General features: G+C 41.0%; 1 protein-coding gene across 1 annotated transcript in view; it reads right to left on the reverse strand.

Moving 5' to 3' along the window:
• erap1b (endoplasmic reticulum aminopeptidase 1b) overlaps nucleotides 1–19,166 on the reverse strand; it is a 59,974-nt gene that overhangs the window by 25,663 nt on the left and 15,145 nt on the right. Inside the window, exons 6-12 of the mRNA XM_072281313.1 lie at nucleotides 18,089–18,243; nucleotides 15,923–16,036; nucleotides 13,966–14,097; nucleotides 11,503–11,634; nucleotides 8,049–8,132; nucleotides 4,986–5,155; nucleotides 1,918–1,997 (exon numbers count right to left, since the gene is read on the reverse strand). Coding sequence (XP_072137414.1) covers nucleotides 1,918–1,997; nucleotides 4,986–5,155; nucleotides 8,049–8,132; nucleotides 11,503–11,634; nucleotides 13,966–14,097; nucleotides 15,923–16,036; nucleotides 18,089–18,243 — 867 coding nt within the window. The remainder of the gene's footprint in view (nucleotides 1–1,917; nucleotides 1,998–4,985; nucleotides 5,156–8,048; nucleotides 8,133–11,502; nucleotides 11,635–13,965; nucleotides 14,098–15,922; nucleotides 16,037–18,088; nucleotides 18,244–19,166) is intronic.

Consider the following 19,166-nt stretch of genomic DNA (forward strand, 5'->3'; position numbering starts at 1 on the left):
TGCTGGCATTACGTGAAAGTTTTCCAAACAGTGGACCTCATGATGAATCTTCTTCAGTAAGGTTCTGAGTGATGATCCATTCATTGAGCCTCTGATTCTTCCCTTGCACTGAAGGGCTGTCGAGGTTAAAATCATCAATCCTAGACTTTTCAAGGGGGTGTACCGTATAAAAATCTATTTCGCACATCCTGACAAAACAACTATATATACTAGACCATAAACGTTAACCAGTACCACAGTCATACAGCACTACAGCATAGAACCAGGCCCTTCAGCCCATCTAGTCCATTACAAACTATTACTCTGCCTAGTCCCATTGACCCACACCTGGACCATAGCCCTCCATATAATAATCCAAACTTCTCTTCAGTGTTGAAATTGAACCCACAACACCATTTCCGCTAGCAGCTCATTCCATACTCTCACCACCCTCTGAGTGAATTAGTTCCCCCTCAGGTTCCCTTTAAATATTTTACCTTCCACCCTTAACCCATGACCTCTTGTTCTAATCTCACCCAACCTCAGTAGAAAAAGCTTGCTTTCATTTACCCTATCTATACCCGTCATGATTTTACACCTTTTAAAGCATTTCAGCTTCATGTTAAATCAACTCCTTAAAAGTGCTATTATTTTGTAAAGGGCTCATTGTACAGGCCTGGTAAGAATTATCATCTGCTGATCCAAACTGGGGATGTTCTGCAGTGCAATAAGATATGGAGACATCTACCACTAACACAGCCAGTTATTCCTGGACAGAGCTGCTGATCAGGCCTAGAAATGCAACTTCGTTCGCTCAATAGTTACACACTGTCCTCATGCTAATTTTAAAGCATAATATTGTGCTGCATAATATGACAGATAAACAACTTAACATGAAATAATAACCTGTCATCTAAATAAATGCAAGGACGTAACGCTGAGGCTTTATAAGGCATTGGTCAGAACACATTTGGAGTACTGAGAGCAGCTTTGATACCCACAGCATGCATTAGCATTGGAGACAGTCCAGAGGAGGCTCACGAGAATGACACCAGGAATTAAAGGGTACTGTATGAGGAGTGTTTGATGACTCTGGGCCTGTACTTACTGGAGTACAGAAGAATGAGGAGAAACCTACTGAATAGTGAAAAGCTTGGATAGAGTTGACATGGAGAGCACGTTTCCAGTAGCGGGTGGAGTGTCGGACCAGAGGGCACAGCCTTACAATAGGACCGAACTCCAGAACAGAGATGTGAAGGAATTTCTTCGGCCAGAAGGAGGCAAATCTGTGGAATTCAGTGACATAGCTGGCTGTGGAGGCTAAGTCATTGGATACTTTTAAAGTGGTGGTCGATAGGTTCTTGATTAAGGTAAGCACCAAAGATTATGTGGAGAAGACAGAAGAATAGAGTTGAGGGGGAAAATAAACCAGCCATGAAATAATGACAGACCAGCTTCAATTAGCCAATTGGCCTAATACTGCTCCTACATCATACGGTCTATGATCTAAATATCTGTTTAATGGTTATTAAATAATGCAAATCAACTGTTTGCCTATTGCAATTTCTAACCTCTCAGGCGTCCTTTCAGTACTTCACCAGCATTTGCAAAAATAGGGAGTGAATGTACAACCACGACTAACATTGCCGCTAAATCTCCTAAGTATCTGTACCCAAGAGATACTCAATTATTAGAGTGGTGCTAGTTAGCAAACCATACTCAAAATATTTACATAATTTTGCTTCTTGACAAATTGATACATAGAGTTCATATTCCAGCTCTCAGTGTCTTTTGTAGTAGAAATAGTCTGTAGTTTAATTCTAGGTCTCTGATGTTAAACACAAAACATATGGGTGAAGAGTCACGCTGGCCCGGCTTTACTGCATTGGCTCAGCAGAAGTGAGTCCAGAACTACAAATTGTAAACAATGTTATTTACCTTTTTTGGTCTTCATCAAATGCCTCTGGATGGTTTTAGAGTGGCTTGTAATGTAAGTTAGTGGAATGTGCCACAGGTAACTACAAAGGAAGGAACACAAAACAATGACGATTAATGTTTTATCAAGCAACACTGCTGGTGGCAGAGAATGGAGCAGCTTTTCATTGCCACAATCAGTGCTGGCTTTAAGCGCACAGACATCAGGAGAAATTGCAAAATAAATTGCTTTAGCTACACAAAGTAACCAGGGTAACCCATTCGATCAAGTTGACTTTTACATTACGTAAACACAAGAGATTCTACAAATGCTAGAAACACACACGGACGATGGAAGAACTCAGAGAGGAATAAAGAGTCGATGTCTCGACTAAGTCCTATTGAAGGGTCTCAGCCTGAAACATCTCTATGGCTTTTTATTACTTCACTGGTTATTATCGACAGAGTCAAAATGTATGCAATTCTACGCTACTGCTTAGGCAGCTAGGGTGCCTGAGACTTTTGCAGCTAAGAGTATTTGTCAATGTGGGGTGGAGAGAGAGAGATTATAAATCTGGCAGAAGCAAGGGTGACGTGCCACGCGAAGGCTGTGGAACAGGTCGCAGAGGAGAAGTGCCAGGACAGTGAGTGATGCAGGTACAGACACACCCAGCCCTGAGACATCTGCCAAGATTTATTTGATACCAAACAATTGGTTTATTGATTATTACAGAACGTCTCTCTGGTGCTTCCCGCTCCCTCCCCTCTCCCTTCCCCCTTTTCCCAACCATGATTCCCCACTCCCTGCCCCCTTCCCACTCTCTGTCCACTATAGAGACCCATATCTGAATCAGATTTATCATCACTCACATATGTCATGAAATTTGTTTTTTTTTGTTGCAGTAGCAGTAGAGTGCAATACATAAAATTATTACAGTACTGTCTAAAAATCTTAGGCACCCTAGCTATATATTTATAAGTCAAGGACTATTTCACAGTACTGTATGCTCAAGACCACCAAAGGTAATGCTCAATACTTCACACCGAGCTCCCTTTTGCATCGATTGACAGTATAATTGTGCCAAATGAAACAAGGGGAACATGTCCTGCACCTCAAAACCAGTCACCCAAATGTCTGTGTAGACTCTCAGCTGTAGGAACGTATTCCACAGCCACGTGCAATCACTTGGCATGGCGTCTCCCTCATTTTGCCTGAATCAAGTTTCTCATCACTCGCATATGAAATTTGTTTTTATTGCAGCAGCAGTACAGAGCAATACGGAAAATTTAATTCTGATCTGGGTCTCTATTGTGGACTGAGAGTGGGAAGAGGGCAGGGAGAGGGGAATCATGGTTGGGAAAAGGGGAAGGGAGAGGGGATGGAGTGGGAAGCACCAGAGAGACATTCTGTAATGATCAATAAACCAATTGTTTGAATCAAACGACCTTGCCTGGTGTCTGCATCCGTTCCACTTCCTGCCCTGGCACCCGTTCTCTGCCACCTGTCCCACATGACCTCCTGCAGCACTCCACCTTCACCATTCCCAACATCCTTTGTTCCCGCCAGATTTACAAACTCGCTCTCCGCTTCATGTTGAAAAATACAGTACTGAGCAAAAGTCTTAGGGACCCTCACTATACAGTATATATATGTGCCGAAGACTTCTGCACAATTCTGTACTGATTTGAAAATACATATGTTAATTGGCCATTATTTGCTTTTTATTACTTGTAACTTTGTTGGATTGGGAAGATTGTGTGTCACTTCAAGTCATATTTCATCATAGCTGCACAACCTGTTTTTCAATTTGTGCTGCTGACTCAAACTTGCCTTGGACGACAATTACACAATGTTCCGTGAATACCACAGGTACATTCCGAAAATTGGAATACAGAAACTTAACTAATTTGAGCCCGTTGTAGACAGAAGGCACCAATTAGTATACCAAATGGCAGAATTGCTGTGAAAAACCATATTCTTCTACCAATGTGTAATTTGACATTCATTCATCACAATCTAGGAATAGGATTAATTATATTTCCCACATCCAGTCTTCTGGCTTTTCTGGGTGTGGTTACCAATTTAGTATTGTGTCATGGCTTCACATCCACTGTAGGCTGAGACAGAAGTGCTAGTGTAGGACGTTTCGTTCAGAAAAATAGGAAAGAGGAAAGAGTTCAAAGACTTAGAGTTCAAAGTAAATTTATTATTGAAGTATGTATATGTCACCATATACAGTCATTTTCTTGCAGGCATTCACAGTAGAACAAAAGAATGCAACCAACTACTCACAAGCAAAAAGACTGACCATGAAATCATTGTGCAAAAGAACACAAGCTGTACAAATACAAAAAAAAACACTAATAACACCAGAAATATGCTGAATTAAAAGAGGAAATTGACAGACTGTGGAACATGAACAGGGTATACTGTGCCCCAGTAGTAATACCTGCAGGTCGTATCGTCACAAAGTCATTACTCAATAGCAGTAAACACTTAGGTCTACAGAGCAATATTTATGTAAATTTTCAGAAAGGCACATTACTGTAAACCACTACTAGAGTCCAAAAGTTGCTAGCAATTGAGAAATGAGTGTATTTGGTTTTGCCCCTATCTCAGGTTTTACCAGCTTGGGCTGAGAAAAAAATAATAATGAATGAGTAAATAAATAATAGTACAAGATGAGTTGTAGTTAGTCCATAGGTTGTCTTCAGTGAGCAGTTCAGTGTTGAGGTGATTGAAGTTTTTCATGCTGGTTCCAGAGCCTGATGTTGATGTTGTGTGTGTGTGTGTGTGTGTGTGTGTGTGTGTGTGTGTGTGTGTGTGTGTGTGTGTGTGTGTGTGTGTGTGTGTAGGCGCGCACGCACTACTTGAATGGATTTGATTCCAGCACAAAGACAGATCAAATGTTAACGTTGCTATCCACAATATCATGCAGAAATGTTGTACGTTTTTATTATGATTGCAACATTCAGCGATCAACGTTTAGCTTCACCGTATAAGACATTGTGCACGCAAACCTTGCTTAATCACGCATCATTTCATCTTTTTTGGTTGCACAAGGCATACATGACAGAAATATAGAAATTACCTTGCAGTTTCCGAGTTTGGATCTTGGATCTTAGAACCTTTCTGAAAGTACTCTTGCTGTAAAAAGACTTGTCTTCCTTGCATGGTAACAGTTACTAATGGGAACCCCTTCTGAAGAGTCCAAGTATTCATCATAGTCTTTACATCAAGGACATCTTCCATGAACCAATGCTACAACATAAAAATAATGAAAATATAAATTATACCAGATTACTTTTCATCTATTGTCTTTTCACAAAAACTGTCACTTCTATCTTTAATTTACTCCAGTTTGTGGAAATGAGTCTCATTACAAATTACAATCTATACTACCATCCCGTGGATGTAGTGTGTACTGCACACAAAGCACCTTTACACCATAAAGTTCAAAGTAAATTTATTATCAAAGTCTTCATCACCATATACCTTGGGATTCATTTTTTGCAGGCGTTTTCAAGAAATTGCAATTGAATTTATGAAAAACTGTACATAAGAACTGACAAACAACCAATATGCAAAAGATGACAAACTCCAAATAAAAATAATACTGCGAATATGAGTTGTAAATAGTCCTCGAAAGTGATTCTGTAGGTTGTAGAATCAGTTCAGAGTTGTGGTAAATGAAACTATCCATGCTGCTTTCAGGAGCCTGATAGTCAAGGGATGATAACTGTTCCTGAACCTGGTGGAGAGGGACCAAAGGCTCCTGTACCTCCTGCCCGATGGTAGAAGTGAGAAAAGTGTGGGGGGGGGGGGAGCGGATGGAGGTTCTTGATGATGGATCTGCTTTCTTGTGGCAGTGCTCCATTTAGGTGGTGGAAGAGACTTTGCCTATGATGGACTGGGCTGTTTCCACCAGTTTTGCAGCCTTTTTCTGTTCCTGTGAGTAAATTCTCAAATGGCAAGGCTAACCTCTGAGGAGATATTGGGATTATCAGCATATGCAGTATTTGTCAGACTGAACCCTGTCAGAATTTTGCAGTGAGATCTATTATTCTTCTAAATACTAGGGGATGCTGCCTATTCTGCACAATCTCTCTTCACACAACAAGCCGCCCGCCATTCTTGCAATGAGTTATCAATCTTCGCTGTACACTGTCTGTGGCAGGTATATTTTTTTCTTAGATAAGGAGACTAAAAACATAAATTCTATTTCATTTCTTTATTACCCTGTAAATGTCTGCAACAAATTGAATCTCAAGGCTGTTTATGGTGACATGTATGTAATTTAATAATCAATTTGCTCTGACTTTTGATTTTGATAACACAAAAGTTGGGAGTGTTGTGGATAGTCCTAAGGGGTGTCAGAGATTACAGCGGGACATCGCTGAGAAGTGGCAGACAGAGTTCCACCTAGGTAAGTGTGAAGTGGTTCATTTTGGTAAGTCAAATTTGAAGTCAGAATATAGTATTAACGGTAAGGCTCTAACGGAGGATCAGAGGGTCTTGGGGTCCATGTCCTTAGGACACTCAAAGCTGCTGTGCAGGTTGACAGTGTTGTTAAGATGGAGTATGGTGTGTTGGCTTTCATCAACTGCAGGACTGAGTTCGAGAGCCATGAGGTAATGTTACAGCTATACAAAACCTTGGTCAGACCCCACTTGGAGTACTGTGTTTAGTTCTGGTCACCTCACTACAGGAAGGATGTAGATACTATAGAAAGAGTGCAAAGGAGATCTACAAGTATGTTGCCTGCATTGGAGAGCATGCCGTATGAGACTAGGTTGAGTGAATTTCGCCTTTTCACTTGGAGCAACGGAGGATGAGAGGTGACCTGATAGAGGTGTATAAGATGATGAGAGGCATTGATCTTGTGGATGGTCAGAGGCTTTTTCCCAGGTCTGAATGACTAACACAAGGGGGCATAGTTTTAAGGTGCTTGGAAGTAGGTACAGAGGGGATGTCAGAGGCAAGTTTTTCCACACAGAGAGTGGTGGGTGGGTGCATGGAATGTACGGCCAATGAAGGTGGTGGAGGCAGATATAATAGGGTCTTTTAAGAGACTTTTGGATAGGTACATGGAATTGCAATAGAGGGCTATGCGGTAGGGTAATTCTAGGCAATTTCTTGAGTGATTGGCACAATATTGTGGGCCAAAGGGCCTGTGATGTGTTGTAAATTTATATGAACTTGTAGAAAGACCTTCCTTCCTTGAATAAGACGACCAAAACAGCAAATAGATAGGATTGGTCTGGATCAGCATTCTGGTCAACCAGGCATCAAGGTCTGAAGGGCTTGTCCCTGTGCTGTGCTGTACTATGTTCCCACGGGGTATCTATGAGTATAAGACATGGGGGCAGACAGAGCAATAAGTCACCATGCAGAGAAGTGCCTGCCCTGATAGAGTTACACCTCCTGGCTTGAGAGACTGCCAAAGTTATCAAGCTTCCATTCTCATTCAGTGACATTCAACAACACTGAACTCCACAGAACAATTAGAAAATTGCTATTAATATCTTATGAAAGAGGAATAATTTAAACCACTGTTAAACAACCAATCTCAATTAGCGTAAAACTTTGTAAAATATCTTCTTCACATCTGTTGCTCTCCACTCAGGTGAAGGGGCTGAGCGATTCTACAACAGGTAAATTTGCCCAGGATCAGTGGGCAAATTGTGGCAAGTCCATTAACTGCTCTTAAACCACAAAATGAGTCCAACATCTCAACACAGTGAGATATCTGCAGTGGAGCTTGACATGCCCTTCCAGGGGATCTGTGCTGGCTTACATTTACGGGAAGGTGTAAATACCAGCAGTTTGGCACCAAAGCCATTGGCATTTTCTACCAAGTTCCAGACCAATAGTAATCACGTATAATCAAAGGTACAGAAGGCATCTTTCACTTCAGAGAAACTAAAGACAATTTTTTCTAAGAGACCCAAGGTTTAAGAATATCAAACCAAAATTAAATACTATCATAAAATACGGTGAATATAACTTCTTAAATGCTTAAATTCAAATGTATTTTGTCAGAAAAAATATTCTGATTTTTGACAACCAACTATATTCCAAAACCATAATTTTGAATTCTATCTGAATGGAAACCTTCATGCAAATAGGAGCATTTATCAACATCGTGTCTTACTGAACCAGCAGGGAGATCTGAATTTCCTTTGCAGTATTGTGGCACATTTAGTCTATTTCCGTGTGCATCCTCCGAATGACAAATCTAGAAAAAAGAACATTTGTAATTGATTTTAATGGTTTGCTCAAAAAACCTGGAATCACTTAATTGATTAGAAAAGTACTACTACTACTACGTCGACTCAGGCCTGGGGGGCCGGCGTCGGGCACGATGACAGACTCTCCACTTCTCCCTCTCCCTCATCAGTGTGTTCAGTTCATCTACATTAGCCGTGCCTTACGTTAGCTACATTAGTCTATTGATCAGGGCAATTGTCTAAAGATCAAGATGATCTGCAGTATAGTTCATCTACAATTCATCTAATGTAGATGAACTGTACTGCAAATGACCTTGATCTTTAGACAATTGCCCTGATCAATAGACTTCAGGCACTAAAAGATATCAAAAGATGTGGGATTCATGCAGGAAAGTAACAGTGAGATAAAATATTAGCCAAGATCATGGTGCAGGGACATGAGGAGCCAAATGAATCTTACTGAATGATACAGGAACACGAGGAGACAAATAGCTGATTCCTGCTTTTACACTTAAGTTATGTCTCATATTTCAATGTTTGAAAAGCTGTAAACATTTTCTGCTTCTATCCTAATTGCAGCAAATCCCACTTACCCATATCCCTCTGCCCAGTAACTTACAAGGGACCCAGTCTACCCACATATTAATTTTAAAATTCTCACCTTCCTTTATAATGCTACCTGTCACCAGCTTTGCAACACCCTACGATACAATAAGAATTCAGACCCTTTGCGTAAGTTCCTCCGACTCTGTCTGCACTGTTGGTGTCTCTCCCATCAACCACGTCAGCCCTAAGCTCTGTTACTGCCTCCAACTTCCTCTGTTTCTCTGCTCTCTTTCCAAACGCCGCATAACTCTGTGGCATTAGTCACGTATTCTAACATCTTCTACTTCCATCTCACCACCATCTACCCGCTCTTCAGATTCATGGTTGGGTCAGTGGAAATCAACAGTGACCAAATCAGTTTGGCATGGTTTGACCATGTCCACTGCTAATCTTGACCTCACAATCTATCTCATTGTGGTCTTGCACATTATTGTCCAGCTGCACTGCACTTTCTCTGTAGTTGTTACACTTTATTCTGCGTTGTTATTGCTTACCCCATACTACCTCAAAGCGCTGTGTAAAGATTTGATCTGTATGAACAATATGCAAGTACTGTTCCAATATACTAGCAATTCCAATTGCTAGTATATAAATGTATGGTGGATTCACACGAGTCTAATGTCTGTAAGGAGTTTGTACTTTCTCCTGTGACCGAGAGTGTTTCTTCCCAGTGATCCAGTTTCCTCCCACACTCCAAAGATGTACCAGTTGGTAGGATAATTGGTCATTGTAAATTGTCCTGTGATTAGGCTAGGGTTAAATCATGAGTTCTGGATGGTGCAGCTTGAAGGGCTAGAGGGGCCTATTATGTGCTGTACCCCAATAAATAAATAATCTTCTGAGAGAAAGTAAATATTTGCAAGTCCCAAGCAAATAAATAAAAGTCCAGGGTATTCAACCATGTCATCCTGACATAAGCCTCTGTGCCGTTACTAATAATGACAGAGATTTATATCTTCCCTTGAAAAAAAATAAACACTGCCTCAACTTCTCTGCTTCAAATCTCCAATTTGAATATTTGCTACTGCCACCAAGATCTGCACCTCGGCCAACCCACACGGGCCTGCACCCTGGGCTTCCATCCTCACCGCAGTGTTCCCCCACTTCTCATTGCGGCATAGCCCCTGCAGGCATCTTCTTGTGCCTACCTCTGACCACATGATCTACCGCCAAGATCTTTAAAGCTCTAGTGGCTTTCAGGATAATTAACTTTGCACACACTCTTCCATGCTACGCTCATACTGCGAGAAATTACTTTAGTCACTCACAATAATTCAAAGCTTAAGTTTCGCTTCTTATGATTTTCACCACTTTTAAAAAGCAACTTAAAAGCTTAATTTAAACATTCGATTTTGTTTGGGGCAGTTGTGCAATGACATTAGTCATGCAGCCTTTCATCACCAAGAAATGGGTTTCAGGCATCCTGGAATGAACTTAAAGCATCCCATTAGTTAAGGTACAACGCAGAATAAGTCTGCTACATCCTAACTCAGTGCAAGGAATGCATGCTCAAAACTCTATACCCATGATAAATTGACATTAAATCAACAATAGAGTCATAGAAAAGCACAGCACAGAAAAAGGCCCTTCAACCCATCTAGTCCATGCTGAAACCGTTTAAACTGCCTACTCCCATTGACCTGCACCAGGACCATACCCCGACCATCCATGTACCTATCCAAACTTTGCTTAAACATTGAAATTGAGCTTGCATGCATCACTTGCACTGGAAGCTGGTTCCACACTCTCATGACCCTCTGAGTGAAGATGTTTCCTCTCATGTTCCCCTTAAACTTTTCACCTTTCGCCCTTAACCCATGTCCTCTGGCTGTAGCCCCACCTAATCTCAGTGGAAAAAGCCTGCTTGCACTTACCCTAGCTAGACCCCTGATAATTTTGTATACCTCTATCAAATCTCCTCTCAATCTTCTATGTTCAATCTTTCCTTATAGTCTTTCACAATATGGCCATACCCAGCCAAATGAGGGATACAGCAAGAGGATCTCACTGATATAATGAGCTTGTTCTTCAGTAATTAAGATTAAAGAATCTCATTCAAGCAGAACGTGAAGAAGTTATTCTGCATCTGATTACAGTCTATGTAATGGAGGTAGCTGTAATACTATTTTAACATTCATAGATTAGCTTTTCTTATTGCCCGACAATGTGCAAAGAAAGGCTAACAAATGCAAATTCTAACAATTTTCTTGAGAAGAAAGAAGAAAAAAAAACAAAAAGCTAGTCATCTCATGATGGCTCCTTTAATCCGGGCACCTAGTTAAAAACTGGATGATCTACGAGAAACAAAGTTTACGAGAAATGACTCAAGTCTTGTGATGCAACACCTTAAAATGAATGTACAAGAATAAAAGTGTGCTGATATATTTTACACACTTAAACAAATTTAGCTGTTATTCACTTGTTACTAGTAAATATCCCAGGTCCATGGTATTTATGCACATTGTATTCCATATCTGTGCTTTAACTTCTAACATTATTTTGTATTTAATTCTTAATTTTTTATAATTACTGAACGCGATTTTTGTTGCATGTCGCACCAACACACCACAGCAAATTCCTAATACATGTAAATGTATATGGCAAATAAAGTTGCTCCTTGATCCTTAAATGCATGAGCACAGATGAAAAAAAAATTTATTAACCAGTCGGGTTATAGAAAAGGTTACTGGCATAAACATGATTACATGGACAATAACTCTCCAGGAGCTTCCTTAAATAACCGACGTTGTAAATGTAAATAGTTCAGCTTACATTAGTCAAACTATTCCATAAATCTTCATTCTTTGCATTTGCATAGCTGTGGCGTTGGAGGTAGCTGATCGTGCCAGCTTTAAAAACATCTTCCGTCAGATAGTCCATCAGCATGTTCAGAATGCAGGCTCCCTATAGTTTAAAATAGAAAAAATATAACAGGGAAGACAGTTAGCCTTAAATGTGCCAAATATGCAAAGACAACAGAAAAGCATACGGGGGAAACACCCAACAGAAGATGTACTGGCAACAGCAGACCAGTTTCGTACTTGGGACATTCACTTGTAATGTTATTGAGTTGGCAGATGATGCCAATAGAACTTTGATAGCACAAGATAAATTTTATACTGAGAAAACAATATCTACAATGCAGGAATATTTACAGCAAACTGCATCTTTCAACAATGTTACTGAGTCCTTGTGGGTGGCAGGGTGGAGATACGTCTCTACCAAAGGAGGTGTAAGGCACACCTTCCTTCTGCTAGCCTACCCAGCTTATGGACTCCCATCAGGGAAGAGGCTATGTAGCATCCATGCTAGGACCACTAGACTTAAAAAGAGTCACTTCCCCCGAGCTGTCGGGCTGATCAATCCTTCTACACATTAACCCAACCCACCATTGCCCACCACCAACACCTTGTGCCACCTTACGTACATTCAATCTGTATATATAAACTAATCTCTGACTGGGCAATGAACCAACTCATTTGCTCTCTTTTTGCACTAGCAATTTAATATATATTTGTTATTGTAATTCATAATTTTTATGTATTACACTCTACTGCTGCCATAAGGCAGGCAAATGTAACGTTAGCATTCATTTCAAGAAGACTAGAATACAAGAGATGAGGCTTTAAAAGGCATCAGTCACACTACACTTGGAGTGATGTGAGGAGTTTTGGCCCCCGTATCTAAGAAAAGACATGCTGACACTGGAGAGGGTCTGGAGGTGGTTCACAAGATTGATTCTGGGAATACAAACGTTTTCATATGAGGAGTGTTTGATGGTTCTGGGCCTGTACTTGCTGGAGTTTAGAGGAATGAGGGAGGGTTTTATCAAAATATGTTGTATATTGAAAGGTCTAGATGGAGTGGATGTTGGTAGGATGTTTCCTGTAGTGGGTGAGTCTAGGACTAGAGGGACATCCATTTAGAACAGGGATCTTGAGAAATTCTTTTAACCAGAGGGTGGTGAATCTGTGCAGTTCATAGTCACAGGTGGATGAGGAGGCCAAATCATTGCGTATACTTAAAGCGGAGTTTGAAAGGTTCTTGATTAGTCAGGGCATCAAAGATTATGGGGAGAAGGCAATAGAATGAGGTTGAGAGGAAGAATAAATCAGCCATGATCAAATGGTGGAGTAGTTGATGAACCGAACTGTCTAATTCTGTTCCTATGTCTTAGATAAGTATACACATACATACACACACATATATAAGGAGCCATGCAAAAGTCTTAGGCACATGAACTCTGCTGTTCGGTATACTAATTGGCACCTTCTGTCCACAATTAGTTAAGTTTCTGTGTTCCAATTTTAGGAATGTATCTGTGATAGTCACGGAACATTGTGTATTTGTTGTCCAAGGTAAGTTTGAGTCAACAGCACAAATTGAAAAAACAGGTTGTGCAGCTATGATGAAATATGACTTGAAGTGACACACAATCTTGTCAACATGGAGCGGAGAGCGAGCTTGTAAGTCTGGTAGGAGCAAAGGATGCAGGGAATGGCGACAGTGGAACTCAGCAGGAGGGGTGTGGGACAGGTGGCAGAGAAGGAGTGCCAGGGCCATGGGACAGCACAGCTGCAGACACACCCAACACTGAGACACCCGGCAAGGTCATTTCATTACAAACAATTGGTTTATTGATCATTAAAGAATGTCTCTCGTGCTTCCCGCTCCTTCCCCTCCCCCTTTCCCTTCCCCTTTTCCCAACCATGATTCCCCTCTCCCTGCCCCCTTTCCACTTTCAGTCCACAAAAGAGACGCATATCAGAATCAGGTTTATTTTCACTCACATATGTCATGAAATTTATGTTTTTTTTGCGGCAGCAGTACAGTGCAATACATAAAATTACTACAGTACTGTGCAAAGCTTAAGGCACACCAGTTATGTATATGTGTCAAAGACTTTGGCACAGTACTACGCACACACACACTCTCAACAGTTACTTGCATATTGTGCTTAATAGGATTGCTTTTATATTTTGTGTGTTTTTATGCTGCATCCGATCGAGAGTAATAATCATTTTGTTTTCCTTTATACTCGCGTACTGACACGTGACAATAAACAAACTTGAACCTCGATTTCTTTTCAATACCAGTTGAACCTTTCAGCAAGTCATCCCACATGTTAGACAACAGATTAGTAGTTTCCTCTGCTACAAATATGAGTTGTGCAATTTATTCCTTTTTTTGCTTTGGCATTTTAAAGTCATTGCAATTTACTTAATTTCTATTTACCTTTTCATAAGAGACCTCGTCAAACATCTCCAGGATCTGCATGGGACTTTCCACCTGAGTTGACACCGGATGTGAAGAACTCAAGGCATCCACTTCCATGGCACTGAAAAACTTGTCCAAGAAGAACTCTTTCTGTGAAAAACAAAAGCATTTTGACTTTAGTCCTGGAATCACACATTTACAGTTGACATATAACAGTCTTTCCAGTACTGTTCAACTCATGAGTAACTCATGAGTGTTTCAATATTCATTAGGTTTCAATGAGGACTCTCCCGCCCCCGCGTCCCCCTCCGTCTCAACTCCAGTGAGTACAGACCCAGAGGCATCAGACGGTCCACATCCTCCCCTCCATCCGTCTCAATGCCAGCGAGTTCAAACCCAGAGGCATCAGGCAATATCCAATAACTATAGCAATCACTGAAAGACTGTCCAACTTGTGCGTTTAACCAGTGTGCAAAAGATAACAAACTGTTCATTTACGAAAAGAAGAAACAATAATAATAAATAAATAAGCATTAAATATCGAGAATATGAGATGAAGAGTCCTTGAAGGTGAGTCCATTAGTTGTGGGAGCATTTCAATGATCAATCAAGTGAAGTTGAGTGAAGTTATCCCCACTGGTTCAAGAGCCTGATGGTCAAAGGTTTATTCACCAGATTTGTAGCTTGAATCTGCTTTGGGTGTTTACTTTTTATTCTAATTTTGCTTCATGTTTGCAGTCTTGGCTCCTTTTTAAAGCCACCAGTGAGCAACTACAGGCAGAGAAGTAGCAAAGTAACCTCTCAACTTCTTTGTTCCATGTGAATACTGACAACTTTACATTAACCATAAATGGCAAGTTTGAAACAGTCCGTCAGACTGGCACATTGGAACACCTTAAATTTGAGAGTGAACACTCCAGCATCAGTAGTGATAATACAGTGTATTTCACATGTCTTGTGGGCTATTGAATTTCTCAAGCCTCAAGTAAAATGAATGGCTGAGCCAGTTTCTTCAGACTGGTGCAGATAACATCAGGGTTGGTGGCACTATTGATAGTGTAGAAGCTGGTCGTAGGCTACAACACAACACTGACAGGGCTGAGAAGTGGCAGATGGAATTCAATCTCGAACAGAGGGATCTCACAGATCCACATTCATAGAACTCTCAAAGTTGCCGCGCAAGTTGATAGGGTGGTTAAGAAGGCATAGGGCACGGTGACCTTCATTAGTCAGGGGATTGAGTTCAAGACCTGTGAGATAATGCTGAAGCTCTATAAAACTGATTAGGCTAAACTAGGAATACTGTGTCCAGTTCTGGTCACCTCATTATAGGAAGGATGTGGAAGCTTTAGAGAGGGTGCAGAGGAGATTTACCAGGATGCTGCCTGGATCATGTCTTATGAGGAAAGGTTGAGTAAGCTAAGGATTTTCTCTTTGGAGCAAGAGAGGATGAGAAGTGACTGGATAGAGCTATATAAAATGATAAGAGGACTAGATAGAGTGGACAGTCAGAGACTTTTCCCCCAGAGGAACAATGGCTAATACAAGAGGGCATAATTTTAGGGGTGATTGGAGGAAAGTTTCAGAGGAACGTCCGAGGTAGTTTGTTTTTTTACAGAGTGGTAATTGCATGGAACGCAGTGCTGGGATTGACGGTGGTGGAGGCAGGTAGTTTAGGGACATTTAAGATATTCTTAGATAGGTACAAGGATGAAAGAAAAATGGAGGACTATGTGGGAGGAAAGCATTAGATTGATCTTGGAGTACGTTAAGAGATCGGCTCAAGGCAGCGTGGGCCAGAGGACCTGTGCTGTACTACACTGTTCTATGTTCTATAAGCTGAGGTGAGTGCAGAAACGCCAGTACAAAGCATTGCTGAAAATCCCAATACATGCACAGAATTAATGGCTGCATTATAACAATTCTTATCAAACTATTCGGAATAGCTTATTCAAGGACAGGTTTGAATACATACAACTTGCAGCTCCGGGAATGTGATGTTAACGGAGATGTATTCCATAAATTTGGCAAATCCTTCATTCAGCCACAGATCATTCCACCACTCCATGGTCACCAAGTTGCCAAACCACTAAAAGGAATATTTGTTCAAACATTAGATGGAACAAGTATTGTCTATACAGAGAGTATTTTAACACCATCATAACAGCAAACATAGACACTGACACCTTTTATGCCATCCCGCACCCCCCCAACATATCTGGCATGGAAAATATTTTAACTGTGCATTACAGCACGGCTACATTATGTCCTGTAATGGTGAATCAAATTTCATTTCCCTCACTGAATAATGAGTTTTTTCATATCCAATCAGGAGCGGCAATAGCAGAAGTCCAAGGACAGATCTTTTATTTCCAAGAGCCAAAGTATGGAGAAAGAGGATAAGAACACACAAAATTGATAAACTCTCCATCCTTTTGTAAGTAACATATGGTAGTTTGATGGGCTTCTATCAAAACGTTCCTAGGAATTAGATGAGCTTTATCTGTCACATGTGCGTCAAAGCATCGAAAAATACGGCACGATGCATCATATGCATCAAATCAGATCAGCAAAGGTTATGCTGGGGACTGCCCAGCAAGCGTCACCACAGTTCTGGTGACCCAGCATACCCAAACTCACTAGCCCTAATCCTAACCATGTGTCTTTGGAATGTGGGAGGAAACTGGAGCACACATGATCACAGGGAGAACATACAACCCACCTGAAAGGCAGCTGCAGGAATTGAACCCAATCTGTGCTCGCCACGGTACAGCAGTTGCACTAACTACTACTCTACTGTACTATGCCAACAGCTACAACACTAAGAAATTTTCCTTGGCCAAGTTATGTTACTCACAGGTGGCAAGTTTCTGCCATTGAGAGTGATATCAGGTGTTGGAAAGATCACGCCATTGCAGCAAGAATTCTTAAAAAATGACAGAAGACGGTCTTGTAATCCCTTGGCAGAGATCAAGGTTAACGGAGGTAACTAGCCAGAGGAGACACAAGGGAGAGGAAGTCTTCACTGAGCTCTGTAGGGCACTGCACAACAGATCCTAACCCCCCAGCCGTGTGGAGAAATGTGAATAGGAAAATTCTACTGGGTACCAGCTGCTTCAGCGTTCCCTGTGCCATAGAAATTTGAAGCATAGAAGGAGGTCAGTCAATTTGGTATCCCTGCGATTGTAGGGCAAGGACTGAAAGCAGAATGGTACTGTAGTGATTAGCAAAACTCTCTACATTGCCAGTGACCAATCAGAGGTTTAGGGTTCAATTACCACCACTGTCTGTCAAGGGTGTGTGGTGTTCTCCTCATGCCCATGTGGATTTCCTCAGTGCTCCAGTATTATCCCACCTTCCAAAGGGGTCCAGTACTGTGCACATGTTAAAATAATTTCTTAAAGTGAGGACACTTTCAAAAATAATGAAATGAAAAGTTTATAAATATCAAAAAATCACTATAAAGAGCAGTAAACAGCAAAGAAAACTAAATCAAAACAATATTTGGTGGGACCACCTTTTGCTTTTAAAACTGCATCATTTCCCTTAGGTACACTGTCATACAGTTTTATAAGAAAATTGGTGGTAGGTTGCTCCAAGCATCTTGGAGAACTTGTCTCGGTTCTTTTGCAGACTTCGGGGGTCTTGCTTGCTTCTGTCCCTCTAAGTTATCCTAGACAAGCTCGATGGTGTTGAGATCAGGGCTCCGTGAAGGCTATACCATCTGAAACCATATAAAAATTCTAGGGTGCATCAGATGTTTGCAGAGTATTGCAGAGGTTATGGTTAGTAAGTTGTGGGCATGCTGTGTTGCAGCTAGAAGCCAAGTGATACTTTTGGGTTGCCCCTACACACTGCGTTGCTCATAAACACAAAATGACATAGTTCTCTATATGTATTGATGTATGTACATGTGACAAATAAAGATAATCTTATAAGAATCTCTCTAAATCTAATCTAATCTAACTCTTGAACTTGTAGTACAAGATGGACTGCATGCATAACCTTTTATGAGTACCTTTTTGTAAAAGTAACCATTTCCCTGCCACTTCCAGCTACAGCTAGCGTATCCAACGCCAGCTTATCCTGGGGCGTATTGATGTTCCAAAGTTGAAAACTGTTAACTTCTGTCATTGATTACCTGGTGAGCCAGCTCGTGTGCTATAATCATGGTGATCCAGAGTTTCTCAGAGGCCGAGGAGGTTCCAGGGTTATAAAGCAGGGCTGTTTCTCTGTAGGTTGTTAAGCCCCAGTTCTCCATAGCCCCAGACTGAAAGTCAGGGATTGCTGCCAAATCTGTAGGGAAAGCCCAGCAACAATATGGTAGACACGAACAGTCAAAGGCAGCAGATTTGATAGATATATTCCACCTGTAGCTGGATTGTGCTATTTTTCTCCTTTCCCACTTACAACCAAGTTCTGCAATGCAAAGTAATTTGTAATGGGAACAAAGACCATGGCCTGAAGTGGCTACAGAGACAGTGGGGCCAATGGTTGGAATCATTGCAAGAGTAGCTGAGCACAAGCTAGGACAAGCATAGAACAGCAGATTGGACAGACACAAGATGAGACTCCTTTGTGCAAGAAGGAGGAAGACAAAAAGGAGGTGACTATAGGTCTGTTAGTTTAACATTTGTTACTGGCAAGAGACCAAAGTCTGTAATCAAGGAACAAATAGCTAGCACGGAGTGAAGCTTAATGCAAAAAAAGCAAATCACCATGATTTTATTAACGTTTGACAAATTTGTTTGTTCTTTCAGAATCAGAATCAAGTTTATTATCACTGATATAGTCATGAAATGTGCTGTTTTTCAGAAGTACAGTGAAAAGTACAGAAGTACATTAAAAATTACTATAAGTTACAATAAGAAAATATAAATAGTGCAAAAATAGGGCAGAATAGCGAGGTAGTATTCATGGACTGTACAGAAATGTGATGGCAGAGGGGGAGAAGCTGTTCCTAAAACACTGAGTGTGCATCTTCAGGCTCCTGTACCTCTTCACTGATGGTAATAATAATGCAAAGACATGTTCCGGATTGTGAGGGTCCTTCATAATGGATGCTTTGAGGATGTGACAAGCAGAATCGATAAAGGGGAACCTGTAGATCTAGTGTATATTGATTTCAGAAGGCTTCCACAAGGTGCCATATGAAAAGCTAGCATACAAGATAAGTACTCAAAAGACATAGGAGCAGAATTAGGCCATTCAGCCCATCG

Source organism: Mobula birostris, chromosome 17 (assembly GCF_030028105.1).
Source record: "Mobula birostris isolate sMobBir1 chromosome 17, sMobBir1.hap1, whole genome shotgun sequence".
NCBI lineage: Eukaryota > Metazoa > Chordata > Chondrichthyes > Myliobatiformes > Myliobatidae > Mobula > Mobula birostris.